General features: G+C 41.6%; 1 protein-coding gene across 1 annotated transcript in view; it reads right to left on the reverse strand.

Annotated features, from left to right (window-relative positions):
- Positions 1–279: 279 nt before the first annotated feature.
- The window catches only part of plppr2b (phospholipid phosphatase related 2b), a gene marked incomplete at its 5' end in the record, with an annotated part of 40,705 nt that continues 20,758 nt past the window's right edge, over positions 280–20,226 (reverse strand). Inside the window, 5 exons of the mRNA XM_080029026.1 lie at positions 280–419; positions 1,527–1,660; positions 2,913–3,089; positions 4,701–4,951; positions 6,197–6,317. Of these exons, the coding sequence (XP_079885152.1) occupies positions 311–419; positions 1,527–1,660; positions 2,913–3,089; positions 4,701–4,951; positions 6,197–6,317 (792 nt within the window). The 3' untranslated portion in view covers positions 280–310. The remainder of the gene's footprint in view (positions 420–1,526; positions 1,661–2,912; positions 3,090–4,700; positions 4,952–6,196; positions 6,318–20,226) is intronic.

Here is a 20,226-nt window from a genome sequence, read left to right on the forward strand (position 1 = left end):
TATGACATAGTATTGCTTCAATACCTCTGGCTTTGGAAAGTCTTTCATGAGGTCTTTGACACCTGAAAGAAAAAGGAGGCCATCTTGGAGGACAAATAGGACGGAAAAGGACACAAGGGCATGTTTCCATCTCCCAGTAATCCTTAGCCGACAATAGGTCTCAGCCATGCTTGCCACGTGCACATGTTGCCGCTCTGCCTCCTGTGATTGTGATCGCTGGGCCTTCAGACCTGGGTGGATTTGACCCGTCGGAGTGGATGTCGTGCTTCGGGGTGGGTAGGGCAGGGCGGGGGGCATTCAGTGGGCAGCTCTAGACTGCGCTGGTGAGGCAACGCCGCGAGGGGAGGAGCACATCGGGAGGGGTGGGGGACGGGATTGGCTGATGGTCATGTGATCTCAGAATACGATAGCCCTGGAACCTAACAGGAGGGAAACGGACAGAGAGAAGATAGGAAGAGGTAAAAAGGGACGAATGTAGAAAGTACAAAACAATTGGGAAGTCAAAACCTGAGGGACTAGAGGCGATTAACTTCACGTGATTGAAACAGAGAGACAATCAGTGATGATGTCTAGACAAGAGATGGGTGAAGCCTACACAACAGAAATATCAGACAAAAATAAGATTCTGTGAAGAATTCAGATGGATCCAAGGATATCAGTGAGAAAAATAAAACAGTAAAAGATGGAGCCACATAGAAAACAAGGCTACAGCCATGCAGCATGTCCTTTGAGACCTACTTCAAAGATATGCTTTGAGCTTAATGCTCACATAGGGATGCTTATGCTAAGGTGATCAAAATGACAATGCCAACATGCATTGTATTAGTTCAGCGTATGAGCATGTATGCCTTTGCTAACTATCGCTAAACACAAAGTTCATCAAAGTTTAATTGGAATGTGTTTAGTTTTGCAGATATTTGGTAGCCTAATAAACCAAAGTAAGCTATTGAAATAAATATGAGAGGAAAAGTCAGTATGTGCCTCGCCAAAAGATACCTTTCAGACAAAAACCAATACATTATAAAGACGCTGCACAGTCTAAGAGGTCATATCAATGTTCCCAGGGCTTAATGTTCCCAAGGTTCAATGTTCCCGGGTTTATATTGCACAAAATAGGATGTTCCTGAAATTAGCGATTAGGTTCAAGCATCACAGCTGGGTGGTTAGGGTAAGGGGAAAGAGAGGGGTCCGAATGCTCAATGAAGCCTTATGTCCCATAGGGGACGAAGAGGAGTAAGGGAAAGAGAGGGGTTAGAATAGGAGTGAGACTGACACACACACACACACACACACACACACACACACACACACACACACACACACACACACACACACACACACACACACACACACACACACACACACACACACACACACTACTACCCTGATATATTACCCCATTGAGTCTGGGAACATTTAGCCCTGGGAACATTGATGCGCTCTCCATTCTAATGTAATCATCTCAACCATATTATCGATGTTCTTCCAGAATGATTTCCCCATCCCTTACCTGGAAGCCACTTAACTTTTCGAGTGGACTCTCCACGCGGGGCAAGCTGAGGAGCGGCAGCCCCATGTGGGGCTCCAGGCGCTGCTGAGGTGGAGGAGGAGTTGGCACTGATATCTGGGTTGGCTGGAAATTGTTAATGACACATGATACCTGATGAAGAGCAGAGAAGAGAGGGTTAAAAGAAAAAGGAGGGCATGAATGATTTTCGTGCTCAGTGTCCATGGGAAGAGATAGCAGAGATGAGACAGTGAGAGGGATAGACGTAGATAAAAGAAAGTATGAAATTAATGAAAGATATGAGGAGGAATTGAAAGAAAGCTAAACTCTTGTGACAATGAGAGCGATGAACGCTGTAAGCTGGGTTCACACCAAAAGCAGGGCAGGGGGCGGGACGTTTAAGCAGCGCTAAAGACATCACTCTCGGTTTATGAATAGTCTGTCAGGTTTGATCTTTAAAGTTAACTCCAACCCTTTATGCTTCTCCTTGAAATTGATTTGGGCCTAGAGGGCTTAAGATCAAATTACACTATTTAAATGGTACATTTTCAGATGGGTCCATTGAAATTCATAAGAATGTGTGTCCACAGCCGCTTTCACACAGGCATAGAGGCTAATTTTCCTCAAGCTCGCCTTAATCATCAGTCCATCCTCCCACCATCTATCATGCACCCACATCACGCCATCACTGCTCTCTCTTTGCACTCCTCTCTGATAAAATCCTTCCCTATTCATCATGCTATGCTGCCCTACTGCCAAGAGCACTTCCTAGCTAAGTGTTTGGTCGAAGCTGAGTTGGACCTAAACTTTGAGGTGTCTGATTTTACCATTTAAAAAAAATATTATAAGTAACACTTTACAATAAGGTACACACAATGTTAGGTAGTTACTGAGTAACGAATGAAAAATTAATGAGTAAATACTACATAGTTATTGAGTAACTACTATATGCCAATATAGTAACTACTACATAGTTATTCAGTAACTACAATATACTAATTTTGTAACTACTACATAGTTATTCATTGGCAATCTATGGAATTGATTGTGAGATAAAATAAATAAGCCTAAATGATACAACCTTCTTATCAGTTGTAAGTCAGCCAGAAACCAATGCAGTCATTTTTTGTCAACTTCACACTGCTTCCATACTGCTTTCTGCCTTTATTAGACAGTATCTTTACATATACTCTTTTCCTCCTGCCTTTTCCATACATCTACAACTATCTCCTCCTCCTACATTCCTTGAAGTTCCCTGACTTGACATGAAAATGAGGGTCACCCCTCAATTGATCTCTCGAGTATAAATAAAGGTTAAATGAAAAATATAATTAAGTTCCATCCATCTCATTTTCGTCCTTTCGCTCCCCATATCTCCCGGCCTTCATTTCACTCATCTTCTCACCAGGAAGGCAGCGATGGCTCCTCCCGTCACAAACCCAGCCACAACATCGTTCCAGTGGCTTCTGTGTTCGGTCACCCGCATCACCCCCACAAGCACGGCCAGAGACAGCAGCACGAGGCACAGGGTGGGCTTAGTGAGACGGGTCCCTTTGGTCCGGAAAATCAGCGTCACGTACATCTAGAACAAAGAAATACATTTGGAATAAAAGATGTCATGTAGCTATGTCTTAATATGAGGATACGGTGCTATTTGCAACAAGGCTTATTCTCATAGGAATGGAATCCAATTCTCACTGGATTTTGAATAGTCCCTCCATTCAAATGAGAGAGGCGCACCGTCGGCGCTGTCTGCTCGGAAGGGAGATTCATGAGCTGTTTGCCCACATTTCCCCCTTGAGAGCACGTGCTCTATGGATAGGGCGTTATTTTTTTTTGTCATTTGCACCGGTTTAGCGTCCGCAAAAGCTGCACAATCCTTTAGTGGATGTGGCCCTTACTATGCCTTAGTTCCCCATAAAAACCCACTTCATAAATACTGAACTATCCCTTTAACAGGTTTAACAGCTTGAACAAGCCACAAGAGGCTGCACTCTAAAGTGACTTTAGAGCAACTGAATGGTTTGAGTTACAAAAAGAAAGCACCAGGAAAACACTGCCATGACTGGTTTGATGCTTCTGAAAATGACAGGAACATGGCATTGCAAGTTAAGAGAGAACAAAAGCTCAATTACATTTTTCGTATCAGGAGTGCTAACTAAATGTTTCCACTTATATATTCTTATGTAATTTCCGTAGAGATCAGGTGATGACAATCACAGAAGAAAACTGTATTTCAACCCGGTAGCGCCAGGCGTATCATATTTGACACATGGTTTTTGAGAGCTCTACATCATCAGTGTCATCCTTTTTTCCCCTAAAAAACCTGATGTATACAATCAAATACATGCAATGCACGGATAATCCACCAGAGGCATTCATTCATGCGCCAAAGAGCCTTCAATTGAGACATCCAAGATCGATGACTTCATGAAGTGATCCACAAGTGTTTTTTCATGGATATATTTGCCAATTTCTAAAAATGTAATGAAAGAAAAACATAAAAATTGTTGTAACACTACAATATAAATGTTTACTGGATAGGTGCCATGCAAAATAACTTAATATTTCATAAATTATTCTATAGTAAAACTGTGTGGAAAATGTGTGTATCAAAATAGATACAGCAGGTACACAAGACAAAGTATCTCCAACTGTCCAATTGTCATTCTTTTGCATTTAATATATTCTAGTCTTTTTTATCATTTAAGTAAAATAACATAATAAGGTATATTTAGAGTATATTTAGAGTAGAAATTGAGATATTTATAACCTGTGTTTTATTTTATACATATGCATAATACATCGCTAAATAAAGTGGTTGTGATAAAAAAAAAAGTTGCCAAACTAACTGAAATCCTCTTCCAAGTAGCTACTGGTTCCATGGGTTTTTCATTCGCTGCGTGACAGCTTCATTATAGCGGATACATATCCTGTATTCTGTATGTATAATGTTGTCACTCTATTAAAACTGGTATTTTCCATGTATTAAATACTCAGAAAGGTGTTTAAAAGAAACTCATGGTTGAATGCGTTTATAATGATGTGTTTAATATGTTATTGTTTTTTACATAAAAAAACTGTGAGGACTAAATTGTAACAATTGTCGGATGTATCACAAATGATATAAATTAAAACTCATAAAACTTTGGTCCCACTTGCTAACAAGGCAACATTTAACAACGTTCCTTACCACTGTGTAAATTGCTGAATAAAAACTGAGCGCTGCATCTTTGGAGGGGAAGGATTTGCGGGCAGACACCACCAGGTATGGGTTTCCTGTGCAGGCCCGGCGGTCTGTGATGTACTGCAGCGGAGACTGGCAGCCCAGAGCTGTGTAATTTGGCTTGCAGGCAGACAGGAAATGAGGCGTCTGGTTTCCTGTCACCACTTGACCAGCATTGGCAAAGATGGTGGTGGTGAAGAGGCCGAAGGAGTAGACACCTGTGTTAAAAGATAGAGAGAGAGACAGACCAAGTGAGGGAGAGAGAGAGAGAGAGATGGAGAGAGGTCTCTTTAAGGGAATCAATGAGCCATACGGACGTACAATTATGTGATGGTCACTGGTGGGTTTATTAGTTTTACAGAAGAACATGCTGACTGTTTTGGAGACATTCAATTGCAGGCAACACTCTCTCAGCCATGCTGTATCCTGAGCCATGTGAGGTTATCTGCAACATCTGCCTTGGATCTGCCATGTACAAATAAAACAGTATCATCTGCATACATTATAGTTTCAACCTCAGGACAAACAGATGAAAGGTTGTTAATATAAAGGCTGAACAAGGGTGGACCAAGAACGGATCCTTGCAGGACACCAGTATGCAACTGCAGTGACTTTGATCTACGATTATTTATGAAAACTGACTGAGACTGTTAAAAACCACCCATGGCATTGCACCAATACAGAATCAATTTTGATATCTTGGCAAGGATAACTTTATGATGACTGTATCAAAAGACTTCCTAAGATCAAGAAATACTGGACCTTCAACACCACCCAAATCAAGAGATTATTTTATTTTCTCTAAAAAAAGGCAACTAGCCGTGTCTGCTGAGTGTTTGGCTCCAAAGCCAAACTGCATGGGATGGAGAGAGGTGGAGCGCTTATCTAAATGGAAAATAATCTTCTCAGCTTCCCGTTTTTCAGCAATTGTGAAGGCTGTCGGGAGAATACTGATCGGCCTATAATTACTTAGGGAATTTAATTCACAGGATTTGAAGATTGGAGTTACAATAGCTGATTTCCAGGCATTTGGAAACTGTCCAAGCGATATTGACTGATTAATAACAGTAATAATGTAATAGGATAAGCCAAAACTGAGCCCAGGTCTTTAAGCATAGTCGTATCCATCCCAAGGCAAGTTCTAAAATGGTGGCTGGGTACACTCTGCCCCTGGTCGACTAGGACACTCTGGAAGATTTTTAAGGCCTCTGCTATTTCATTTGGGTGACTTAAGAGAGTTCCATTTAGGTTATAAAAGATCCCAGAACATCAACTGAACAGGACATGATGTGCAGAAATGAAACCAGTCCACAGGAGACCTAAGCTTAGGACAAGGGCTCTTTCTGGCCATATGAAAGAGTAGTACTGGTGTGAGTCTTAATGAGCCTTGGTCCCAGAGTGCTATATTCTATTCTATTTGGTCAGAGCTAAAGAACCTCTGATCTTTAGGACTATTAACTGACCTAGAAAACGTACAATCCTACGGAGGAGGGGGTTAAAATAACAGCAGTCAGCTGTCACTATGGTCTTCTCCTGTGCTCCCTCTGTCTTCACAAAGAAACTTGTCACTTCCCCGATCAGGATCTGGAAAAGAAAGACAGACCAACATATTTTAGACAAACAGAAAAAGCTAAAATTGTGTCATTGTAGATGAGTTAGCTTCAATGAATATTCTGTCCATTAAATATGGTGCTAAATTATTTATGAGAGTTCCTCCTCTAGCCTTGCAACAATTTAATTTCCCCCTGGCCAGCCTGCTTTATAATTCCCCTCATCTTTTGCCTGATTGTATGCTGCTTCAGTAAATCCCAACATTAACGACTCCCCATTCACTCTCATCAGGGCTGGACTGGGACAAAAAATCGGCCCTGGCATTTTGGGCCATGGCAGCCCACCATGATTATTTATACGATATGCGGAGGCAGGGGCGTTGCACCAAATTATGGGCCCCTATACAGGAAGTCCTGATGGGCCCTCTGAGAGGCGGTCTTACAACACAAACATGTAAAAGCTATGTTTGTCTATAGTCCAAAACGTATGAGTGACTGGTCCCTCTCTGAGCCAGATAACAACACAATATTTCTATTGATGAATGACCAAATCATTACGCGTACTTGAACACAACCCCTGGTCTAATTACTCTTAATAAACATGCACACACACACAGTAGCCCCTTTTACACAGCCAGTGAAAGCCGGGAATATGCCGGCCTTTCGGCCCTTCGCCCTGCTGTATAAATGCGACAGTTGCGGAACGAGGGAAGAAAGGTGCGAGTGATCGTTCCGGGAATTTTACTACCTCGGGGGGTACGTTTTTATTTTTTGAGTGCAGCCCCCCTCTGCCTTGGGCCCCCCAAGCCTATCCGCCGTCTGACGGCCCTGAACGTAACTGACCATCGTCAGATGCTCATAATTACCGAGTAGAAGTTGAATGCGTGACAACACAATTCAATGCAGCCTCTGAATGGGCGGCCCTCTGCTGTGTGTGTGATTGGGCCCAGCCTAGAACCATACATAATGAGTAATGGCCTGGGACAAAGTTTTATTTAACTTTCAGGTGAAGTTGACAGCCTGCACGCACATTTATATGTCCACGGCACTCCCGAGAGGGAAGGGACCTCGGCCCTCGGCTGTGTGACTTGGCCGGGCCGGGCCGAGTCACACAGCCGAGGGGACAAAAAAAAAAAAAAAAGATTTTTAATTATTATTATTATTATTTATTTTTTTGGACCCGGCCTGGCCCAAAATGCCTGCCGGCCCACCGGGCATTGCCCGGTACGCCCGATGGCCAGTCCAGCCCTGACTCTCATCAGTGGAAGTTTGTAAACATCAATGTTTTTATAAACCTTTCATCTCTCTTTCTCTCCTTTTTCTGTACGAATTTAGTGCAGATCCATAAAACCATGACTATCCTTTGATAAACAATGTCATGTAGTTCAATGACCTCAAATGTGGCTATTGGGTTTGCCAAATAACATACATCCAACACATATAATACCCATTTCATAAAATATTTGAAATATATAAGCTAATGTTTGACCCCAGCCCGAACAGACCCCTTTAAGACCTCCATTATATTTTTACTAGTATAGCGTTAACACATTTGGAACACCTGTTCAAAATAGCCCCAAGCCTCTTGCAGCCATTTTAAAAGAAGTTTTAAGAATTAAAAAACGTCAAATCAGCAGGACATCGATATTTTTTGACGGGGGAATGAATTTACTAAATACCAAGTAACACATTTTTGGACACAAATACACCCTGCATACTGAGCCTGTCTGATAAGGGGACCCCTGCTGACAGAATAGATGTAGGTTACATGCTCATACAATATGCATGGCCCAGAGCCAGGAGCGTGGGACTGAGCAAGCTCCCTGCGCTCATTGTGACAGATGAAGGCTGAGGTTTACACTAGCGCTGGTGTTATGGACTAAGAACCACTGATGTTAGGTTCAGTTAGTTTGTCGGGCATGTGTATCACCATAAATTATTTCTTTGCAGTATGTACTGCAAAGCAATGCAGCCCCGGAAGCCACTTGCGTTGGGGAACAAGATTCTGGGTTCCTGAAGGCGTCTTTGCAAGATATGAAGGCTGCATCATCAAGCAGTGGCCTAAATTTACAGTGAGACAAAAAGTTTTGTATGTACAAGTAGAGCTTGTATACTGTTCATGACAACAATGCTAAACAGGATGAGTGGCAAGTTCCTGGTACATGATGGGGAAACTGTACGCATGCATAACAAAATACCACTCAGGGCTGTACGCTTATTTTTTAAAGTGGTAGCACTGGTGCTAGCAAGCAAAAAAAATCAGTAGCACAAAAATAAATTTGGTAGCACACAAAGTATGATCGAAAAGTTGCATGACCCTAACCCTTGCATTTAGCTCTAATTACCTTTGAGCATGCCATCTTGGTTTTATCTGAGATTATCAATGAATATGATATCCTAGTGTGCAGTAATAATTGTAGAAAAATTAATAGGGGTGTACTGATTGCAATTTAGACAAAAGAGTCTAACCTGCCAATGGCAATTTTTTTGCTGATTCAGAATTATTTCCCCCCATAGAACTATAAAAATAATGTCTATATCTATATAATTTTTATATAAACATATCATTATTATATTAGGCTAATAATAACAAAATAATTTAGAACATTTCATTCTTTTAATGAAAACCAAACTTTAAAACATTGAACATATAGCCTATTAAATAAATTAGTAAACATATTTATACAATTTAGGCCAAGTTAAATAGGTTGTGTCAAACTTTGTTTAAAAAGACTACTGTTGACTGCTCTCTGCAGCTGAAGGAGTTACTTTTCAAGCTAGAGCACTGCAGGGCTGTGAAGTGCTAACTTCCTGTTCTTACCTGCTTCAAAATAAAAGTAAACTCGTATTTGGTTAGTAACAGACTTTTATTCTAAAGGCGCACAGGAAATGTTTGCACACGCGCTAACTTGACTGCGTTAATGTAAAGAGAGCCGTCTCCTTCCTGTTTTAACCGTTGGTGAAGTTAGACGCTATAATCGCCGCACAAGCACAGATCCCGAGCACACATCTTTCACCAGCCAAAGTGGAGGGTAGACTTAATAACTTACTCGCCTAAGACTACATTCACCCGCATTTGGCGAGTGTTAATGTAGAGCCCTCTAAGCAGTGTTGTGCATCACTCCTCTGTGTCTCAAAGAGACAACATCTGCTCATTAGCACTGGTGCGACAGGACTTGTATTCATCATCGCACGTGATCAATTTCAGTAGCAAATGCGATCAAAACTGTCGCACTGTACAGCCCTGCCACTGCACACAATTGGATAGCAGCACTATGATCGACTACGACCAATCAAAGCAATGAACAAGGTGGCGTGTTCAGCCCTGTTTGTTTAGCGAACAGCAGGACTAACTGGTAAATTCAACTTTTGCCGTGGTCGGTCGGCAAAACATAATTTGATTTGAGATTTGAGTGCCGTCTTCGGTTAAATTTTTTTTTTAGTCGAGTCCAAAGTCGTTTCAAACAACATATCTGCAGCCATCTTTTGTAATATCACAACTTCGACGGCAAATGCACAGCACTGACGTCATCCACAATAGTACTCAATGCAGACTAATAATCTAACAACATTTTGGAAAGGTGAATGTTGGCTTTTGACTAAATTGTCAGGCAGCACATTAATAATAAGATGTTTTCAACAAAGAGATGACATAAGCTTTTCACACCATATTTGGATTCAATGGTGTGCAACACTTATTCCTTGATTATTCCTTGGGGGCAACATCAAACCAAAGGAATCAAATTCAGAGGGGTTGAAGGGCATGTCGGAACATAGATGAAAAGATGTTGTGATATGCATGGTTGCTTTTTTTTAGAAGCACTGACTTGTTGAAACATGCATTTGATGGATTACGGTTGAATGAATACATCTTGTCTGGTGTGACAGCAGTTCTCTCCTTAGCTTTGCAGTTACATATAATAACATTAAACACTGAATGGTCCTGCTACTCTTTTTCTGTCATGTTTCTTCTCTATTTGTAATATAACTGTGAAGTCTACAGTCTTTTTCTTTTGCGACTACACCCAAGCTAATGTGTTTGCATCATCTTTCAATGGAGATGTGCCCCCCCCCCCCCCCCCCACTGACTTGTTACATCCTACATTTCTTCAACAGCCGTGTATTCGAAAATATCTGCTGTCGATGCCTATCCCTTTTCATCCTGATATCACTAAAAGGTTGTGTCCTGCTGCTTCACCAAGCATACACTTTAATCACAACCAAAGGTGTGTAATAGAAATAAAAGGTGCTGAAAACACTTCAGGCTTTGAAGAAACCTTGTACCTATCCAGCAGCGTCTTATTCAGAAGTCTCTGCACAGCAATCAATATTCATGAAAAGACCACACAAAAGCTACAATCTCTTGGCCTTTTACTAAATGCTAGTGCAAAGCCTGCAGATAAGTAACAGATGTGTTCAGGGGAGCTCTGTGGTTAATTTAATATCAAAGTAACAGTAAACAGGAAGAACACAGGCTGACCTAAATCTCAAAGGTTCTCATTTCTTCACTTACTGACAGTTTTCTACTGAAGTATTGCCTTGAATTCATATTGTTTATGCACATTTATTCCTGCTGTTTTAGCAATCTTAGTTACATTTAAAAGACAATGAATAACATCCATGGGAAATAACTCTTATTCTTTCACTGTCAAATAGAAATCTCACAAATGTGTCACTGCAAGAAGTGCTACTGATTTTACAAAGCATTTTGCAGTGGAAACGAAAATGGCATATTTAATGAGAGCTGTCAGGCACAGCCACACGTCCAATGAGAACTATGCTTATATATTCATCAAATGACTTTCAAATGAATGTAATGTCAATTATGTTGCTGTAGTGACGAACCTTCCGAGAATTTTAAGCTGAATCCCTCAAGCTCAACAAAGAGTTTCAGTGCCTTTTTCAGCTCATTGTTTTGGTTTTGAAGACCTGCAACTTTACTGTTTGCTTCAGAGTTTTCAGCAGTAGGCATGTGTTTACAGCAAGGCAAAGTTCTGATAACCCCACTGTTCACTACCTGCCCAACACAAAACAACAGACACACAAAGGAAGCGTCTAACTCACATGTGTCAAACTCAATCTGGCCCGCGAATCAATTCGGCCGATTTTAATCAATTCTGAAAAAAAATTAAAATAAATTCTTCTTCATGGAGCCTGTGCCATATCCGCACGTCGCATACGCTCCCAACTGTTAGGAAACGTACGTGGCTTACAGCTAGGAATGTCTGCTGAAAGTTCTACAGCTCAGGATTTTAAGCCATGAATTGATGAACTTGCATCTAAGAAGAGCTGTCAGTTTTCTGAGGGCTGTAAATAGGCCAATATATGTGGCCAAATAGCATGCTAATATTGATGATTGATTGTGTCAAGTGTCTAAGGCAGTGGTGTCAAACATCCGGCCCGCGACTTGTAGAGCACACATTTCTGAGCATTTAAAAAAAAAAAGTAAGTTAAATTAAAATTAAAATAAATTGGGAAAAACGTATTCCAAAACAACAAATAACCTCTGTATTTAAAAATAAATCAAAACAGTAGAAGTTGCACTTTTATTTAATTGTATTTTGTACTGTCTGCATGTTTGCACAAAATGTGTCCCTGTACATATAGTAAACAAAATTGGACAACTGTAAGGTCAGTGCCTGTTGTATTTGTGTATTCAAATAAACAGTTGTTTATTTCATTAGTGGTATTGGCATCTTTGAGCAAAATACCCCCAACATTTTTGTGCTCCGCGCCGCACCTCCTATTCCCATGGCCAGCAGCAACCTTTACTAAGACATTTCCTGGGGGCTACAGAGATCCCCTCTGATCCGTGATAATGTAGGTTACATATGTAGGCTGAGTTATAAAGCATATAACTGAAAAACAAAGCTAAAGATTTGGATTTGACATATGTACGTTATTTTGCCATTATTTTACTGGTCAGGCCCACTTGAGATCAGAGAGGCTGTATGTGGCCCTCGAACCAAAATGAGTTTGACACCCCTGGCTAACTGGTCAACATTGCTTTACAGCTAAAGAGACAGATATTTTGTCGTCATTGTTTTTAAGCAACAACAAGTGCACACCTACAGACATGCAAAACAAAAAGGAGTGGAATTACAAAAATAAATACCACCTAACAATAAGACACCTCAGAGAAAAAGAAACACTACATAAGGAGAATTCTGACGTAAAAACAAAGGGTCATATGCAGTGTATAGGTAATTGAAACTTATTGAAAGAAGTTAATAAAACAATAAAAGAAATAATATGTGTGTGTATGAGTTTGTGTATATGTGTGGGGAAAGAAAGGAGAGATAAGAGGATAGAACAAAAAGAGGGAAGATAAGCCTCAACACGAGATGGACAGACTTTCAGCAGTGCTAAAACGATAAAACCCAACAGATTTTCCGCTACATTAGTCTGCCTCTAAGGGAGGGGAGGATTGTAGGGTAAGTACTTTTGTGGTTTCGGAGTTGTACAGATGGAGACTGTTAGTTCGCTGGCATGTACCCCACAGCAAAGAAAAGGTGTCTGTTGCCTTTCACATAATTCAGGGCTGCCCTTCTTTAGAGGGTCGATCTAAAGGGGCATTTTTTGAGACAAAAGCGGTCACACAAGAATTGGTACAGCATAAAAAATACCACCACAACAAAAAACACCACAGCAGCTGCCAGTCACCGTCAAAATAAATTTAACACCATACAGGTTTCTCTATATTCTTGTTCAGCAGCTCTCAAGTCTCTGCTCAAACTCCTCAAATCACACTCAATTTGAGGGCATCTAAGCTTTGTTTGAATTCCCTGATAAATATGAAAAAAATAAGTCACCCAATTGTGGTCTGAAACACTGAAAAGTCTTGGATGACAGATCATAGTTGGCATACACTCTGAGAAAGACTTAACAATTCTTTCTAAAGTAGAAGTAGCTTTGTAGGTTTGGGAGATGAAAAATGCATCCAGCTTCAGTTTTGATAAGGAAATAGAATATGCTCTCGCTGTGATCAGCTGTGAATATGCTGTTATGGCCAGAGAAATGTGTTTTCAACACCTATCAATGCACAAAGTGCCAATGGGCTAACATCCAAACTGTAATTTCCTTTAGACTACGTGGAAGGTGGAGTGTTTTATCTAATCAACTGGAACAAGGTGAAATATCACTCTGCAGCCAATTAGTTTTGAACAGATGTTGACTGTGTTCTGGAGGCAACTGCTGTGTCTTTTTAGGCTGCTTTTGTCTTATCTCATGATAGTCAGACAGAGAGATCTCAACCAGACAGAGAAGATATAGGTATGATTAAGATAAAAACTAAAGATAACTGTAATAAGAGGGTGAAAAGAGAAAAGCGGAGGAGTTGACGAACATGACAAAGAAAAAATAGCATAGGAAAAGGTTGGATGAATAATGACTGACACAAACTATACTCTGCTGCCTCAGAGAGCAGAGAAACAGGGATCACATGGTGTATGTGTATGTCAAGATTCTTTTGAAATGGGTGAAGCAACTCTGTTTTTTCCAACTCCGAAAACCATGTAGATACGTTGAAATTATATTCTTTTGTGAATAGATTGGCACAGAGAATGCACATAGATGTGTTTGTGGAAGAGTGATGGGAGAAACTCTGCAGGTTAATTAGATCTTAATTGGTTTCCTTTCATTTTGCACCTTTTTTGAAAGGGTGACAATCTATTCTAGGATGTTATTTTGCTTTAACGAGCTTTACTCCAAACAGGAGGAGAAAAAAAAACCTCAAGAAAGAAAAAGGATGAAAAGACGATCGGCACATAAAGGCACTTCAGAGAAATAAAGTCATTTGAGAAAACACTTTTTCCGAGAGTGTGTCGAGAAACAATCGAGCAGTCAACGGAATCTAATGATGCACTTTGACTGTACAGATAGCTATAGGTAAACTGGTGGCTTTTTTCTTTTAACAAAATATGTATTGTAGCTGCTCATTCAACCATCAGTGGCAATTTTCAATCTCAACCACAAATAATTACAAAAAGAAAGACATTGAATCGCAGAATACACAGATACAATTGAGCTACAGGCATGTACAGTATATGTGGAAAACAGACGCAAACAAGCAGAGATCCACACTTTCACTCTCTGTCTTATAAGGTAATCACACAGTGGCCTGGCTATGAGCAATACTGACAGCAATCACAACAGGAACAAGTGATGCAGCATTAAATCTCCGCTTGACGTCACAAGATATAAAAAGGAATTTAAGCCTAAGGGGGAGTGTGGAAATGTACACCGTTTAAAAAAATATATATCCAGATATGTTTGGGATTTTTCCATCATTCATCATTTAACAGTTATAACAGATATTGTGGAGAGAGAAAAAAATAATTGGAACTGTTTCTTAATCATATGAGTGAGTAGCACAGTGTTCAAATCCTTACCAATGTGTTGTATGGTTAATGTGTGTATCAGTGGAGGTTCTTGACACTACTTCAAGCACCTTCTTCTTCTTAAATTATGTATTACTCACTCAAAGCAGCTCTTGTGGTGGTTTATTGTGAAAAAAGAAACACAAAAAAATCTTCAGGGGATTACACCAAGCCTACATTAAGCTTCTGCAAACATCACATGACATTTGTTGACATTACGAGCCCAGTGCTCCACTTTAAATACACACACACACACACACACACACACACACACACACACACACACACACACACACACACACACACACACACACACACACACACACACACAGGCAGCTTTCTAACACACCAACGATGGTAACCATGACAATTTAGCTGCTTCAGATCCCGCATCACCCACACACTCTCTCTCTCTCTCTCTCTCTCTCTCTCTCTCTCTCTCTCTCTCTCTCTCTCTCTCTATCCAACTCCTTCTCTCTGTCTCGTCCTGATTTTATTTTCAGTTTTTTCATTCACGGCCGGGCAGCTTTCCCAGGTTGTTGTGGAGGAGAAATTAGGCTACCAATAACAACACCCCCAACCCCCTGCTTTTTTTCTTCTGTTTCTCTTTTTTTTCTTTCCTGATTTAAATATAAGTGTCCTTTCTCAGCCCCTCTTTTCTACCTCTCTCAAATCCTGTGTGTACCCAGCATGGTTTTTCATGTCTCTGCAATTTCCTGTTTTTTTTCGGTGACCTTATCCTCGCTTACTCTGCGACTCTCTTTCTCCACCTCCTCATATTATTCCCCCTTTTTCTTCCTATAACTTGTGTCTCCGCTGATCTGCCTCCCGTTAAGACGAGGTCCAGGGATCCGGGATCAGTGTGTGGGTAAAGACCTTGCAGCTTATCTACCAGAATTTAGAGTGTCGTGAGTGTATTGCTGGATTAGGGTTCTCATCTATGCTTTACACAGCGTGTCTTGGCTATCACAGTGGGAGCAGATAGCTGGTCAGGCGTATCGACGTGGGGCTACACAGCCTGCTGCCTTCATCTCTTCAATCCTCCACCCAGCGTGATTGGCAGCGACAGGATAAAGCTGTGATTATCCCTTATTATCCCTGCCCTTTTGTCACTGCTCTCGCTCAAAAGCACGATTACTGACACACTCATCTGTCTGTCTGTCTGTTTTCACTTTCTTTTGTGACATACTTTCTTCTGCTCTTATTGTTTGCCAGTTTGGAGTGACCATGAGTTTAATAAACACTTCTTCAATGTACTTAAGACACCATTATTTTCGTTTTTTGCCTTTTGTTTCGCCTGGAACAGGCACCGAATGGGGATTGGACCCAAAACGCAGAAACAAAGAGCTGGGCATGTAGGTTTCAGGGTGGTTTAATTGGCTACAAGACAGGGATGAAACACGAACAAAAACCAGAAAAGGAACTACAGTGGCATAGCAACCCTGGGAAGACAACATTAAAATAGGATATTGGCTTGAATATCTGGAGTGTGGATAATGAGGTGAGTGGAAACAGGTGAGGGGATGGTTTGAACTGAGTGGCTGACGAGGGAGAATTGGGGACAGGTGTGAAGACAGGGAAGTGGCCAGAGGGGGACAACAAAACATGAAACCTTTGGTCCAACTGATCTTTTACATGTGATTTCTAAACCCTTATTCCCTGTTTTCCTGAGCAAACACTCATGCAGACTCATAATCGGGTAAATAAACGAATATGACTTCAACAGGACTTGTACAATGCATGTAAACCCCTTTATCCGATCTACTTCGCACACAAATCGGCACATTAATGGACAAGCGAAGACGGATAAGAACACCTAGATAACTCGTTCATAGTCGGTATTCTCTCTGCATGTATAGAGGGATCGGACATCGCATATCGGAGTTTGCGATCTGCGCTTGCTTGAGAATCCCTGCCGGGTATTTCACATGGAAGTGGAAGGAGACAATGTAAAAAAATAGTTGGGTTGTTGCCAGAAGGGAACCGGACGTGGCTCTATAACCACTTGTTGAAAGGGCTACAGCGCCACCTAGCATAGTGGAGACAGCAATGGATCGGACATTTATCCGATTCCTGAAAGGCCATGTATACTCAGAAAAGTGACACGGTCAGTTCGAGTGTCTAGTTCGGTATATGTCTTAATCCAATCTAGTTGTGCCATAGAGTGTTACATGTGCTTGCTAAGACATCCAAATGAAAATCATATCTAATCTAACTGTTTTATAGGCTGAAAAGACGAACAATTAAGGGCAGTTAGGTACTCTGCTAAAATGTAGATGGGTGTCATTCATGAAAAAGATAGGCGAAGGTCCCAGAACTATCTATGCTCTTGTTCACGTCAAAGACAGCCATAAATTGTGATGGACAAAGAATAATGTTATACGCTGCACTTCACCCTAAAACACACACACGCACACGCACACACACACACACACACACACACACACACACACAATGTGATGCTGAACTATAGCCAATAACGGTTACCTATACTATTTTGAGTTTGCACAGTAGGGGAGAACGGGGTTGGTAGGCACACATCTAGTGTGTATTGCTCATCACCAAAACATCTTTCAATAGTCATTCCTACATTAAATTGAAGCTTAAGGTGTTGGCTTGAAATGTGTATCCCTCTCAGTTTCCAACTTATTGTAATAAAGAAGAAATTTATTATCAAAGACACCCTGACACATTGTGACAATAAACCCCATCAAGGGGTCGGTTGTCACACACTATGGGGTTGCTTGTCACAATGTTATCTTAATGGGTAAAATCTTAAAAATAACGCAAGAAAGCAGAACTAAATTTGAAAGTTGAATTGCATTGTCAAGTTGACAAATAGGCCTACATAACTAAATGTATCTTAACAAAATGAGTAAGGAATAAACAAACAGGAAAGCCATATGTAACAACATAAATAACAAAAAAATAACTAGAAATCCCGCGGAGATTTTGAAAGTACGGGCCGCCCGTGTAAATCGGGGAAGGAAAGAAATCACGGCTGACCCCCGTGGTCCGAGAGGCTTTACAGTAGAGCACCATGAGCTGTACATGTCTGACAAATGATAAGTCGATCGGTGTCAGGGGGAAAGGGGCGTGGCCTGGCAAACATTGCATTGGTGAATTGCGGTTTTCGCATTTGTGGCGCCCCCTATGGGTTAACCTCGACAAGCTTAGAGGGCCACGCTAGCACATGTCTTCTGCACATATCCTGCAAGTTTCATGACAATAGGACCTACGGTCAACGAGTTATGGCCAATTTGTAATTAAGCCCCGCCCCTGCGTAAACGTTTTAGTCAATGGCGGCCGTGTTTTCCAAGCTATCCTACTAATATTTTTCGGAGACGTGCGTCATAGTCCCCCGGGGCTTCGTGAGACATTTGGTGTCGATAAAGTAAAACTTTAAAAAGTTGTGGTTAAAACCCTGTTTTTCAGTTTATGCTAATTAGCCGAAAATATTTCCCGGTTGACTTTCATGGTCCCAGAGGCTTTTTTGTAGAGCACCCTAACATACACCTGTGTGAGAAATTTCAAGTCAATCGGACTTACGGTGTGCGGGGCGTGGCCTCTCAAACTTTCTTCAGTCGTTGCTTAATAACAGAGCCCCCTAGCGGAAATTTTGAAAACTGTCCGTGAGGCTATATTGTAGAGTACCATGAGCTGTACAAGTGTAATCAATTTCAAGTCAATCGGAGTCGGGTGACATTTGTGGCGCCCCCTATGGGTTAATCTCGATAAGCTCTGAGGGACATGCTACCACATGACTTCTGCACATACCCAGCAAGTTTCATGATGATAGGACCTATGGTTAAGGAGTTATGGCCAATTTGTTATTAAGCCCCGCCCCTGTGTAAACGTTTTGGTCAATGGCGGCGGGAAAAAAAATCATGGCTGACCCTTATTGTCCGAGAGGCTATATTGTAGAGCACCATGAGCTGTACATGTGTAAGAAATTTCAAGTCAATCTGAGTCAGGGGGCATTTGTGGCGCCCCCTATGGGTTAATCTCGATAAGCTTCTATGGACATGCTACCACATGACTTCCGCACATACCCAGCAAGTTTGATGATGATAGGACCTATGGTTAAGGAGTTATGGCCAACGTGTTATTAAGCCCCGCCCCTGCGTAAACTTTTTGGTCAATGGCGGCCATGTTTTTCAAGTTGTCCTACTAATCTTTTACGGGTATGTTTATTGTAGTCCCCCGGGGCTTCACGAGAAATTTGTTACGATCCTGCCTGGGCCTCAAGCCCTTTGTGGTTTTGTTCTCCCCTTTCCCTTGTCTGATTGCAGGGTTGGAATCAGGTGTGCAGGAGCCAGGCACCAGCATCCACAGCTGCCACCAATCTTCTAATCTACTGCTCTACTTATGCCAGATTGTAAACTCTGTTACCCAGTCAGTAACTCTCCAGCCACCTAGACTCTTTGTAGTTCCGCCTGCATTTAGCTTGTTGCTAATACTGTTTTTTTTTGCCACAGTCCTCCAGCCTGACTCCTGCCACCAGCTCCAGCCCTCGTCAGCCAGCTCCCCCTCCTTGGACCCCTCTGCCTGCCTGCTCTTGCCTGCTTAATGCCTTTCAGCCACTCCAGAGCCCGGCCCAAAACCCCAGATTCCTTCTAAATAAACCCTCTTAAACTGGTACTGTCTCTGCGCCTGTGTCCTCCCTGTCCAGCCGTTACAGCCTTTTGCTGTTCTGTTTCTTCTTCCCCAGCTGGGGTGGAGTGCACTGGGGTGCAGTAGCCTTGGCATCTACTTTGGGATGCACTGGGTCGTTTTGATTTTGCAGCCCTTTTTTTCTTTTGCATGCTAGCCTTTTCCTGCTCTATTCTCTCTTTTTCTGTGGTGTCAGTGAGGATACAGCTTGACATTTTCTTTCGTTATTGGGTTCCTTTCCTGGCTGCAGCCTTTGGATATCATATGACAACCAACCCCCCCCCCCTCCCCCCCCCAAAAAAAATGTGACAACCAACCCCAACTGGAATTTCTCGCTATTATCAAGGCTTACAACAATCCAAAAACTAGTCGGCTAGCTAAAACAATTTAAACTATAGCTTTCCCTTCACACTTTTTAAGTGTAACAAGTGTTTTGTTTTAAACCCATTGCATAAAAGCCTATAATAAAAATACTGAGGAGCTTAATATTTTCAATTTGACATGAAAAACACAAACAGTCCTCTCACCTCAAATTCAGCTGTCTTACTCTAAGGAGGACTTTGTAGGTGACCTCTGATCCCAATTCTGTATATTTCCAAAATTTCACAGACAGTGCCTTCTGTTGTCGAGATATAACGAGTGTGACAACCACGCCGTGTGACATATAACCCCGTTCTCCCCTACTCTTTATTTTTTTGGTACAAACACCCCTCCTGCAGGGAAGTCATCAGGGGGACCCTGATCTCTTTACAGTCCATTGTTTTGGACAGAATTGTGGCGTGATGCACACATCTTTGATGGTTCTTTTCCGATCCACTTCTGTCTGTCATATGCGACTCCATTATTCATGAAGGATTGTCCCCAGGCTTAACAGTATGTAAACTTCTGGCCAATTTGCATATGGGCATTGGA

This window comes from Ammodytes marinus (genome assembly GCF_949987685.1).
Source record: "Ammodytes marinus genome assembly, chromosome: 6".
NCBI classification, from domain to species: Eukaryota; Metazoa; Chordata; class Actinopteri; order Uranoscopiformes; family Ammodytidae; genus Ammodytes; species Ammodytes marinus.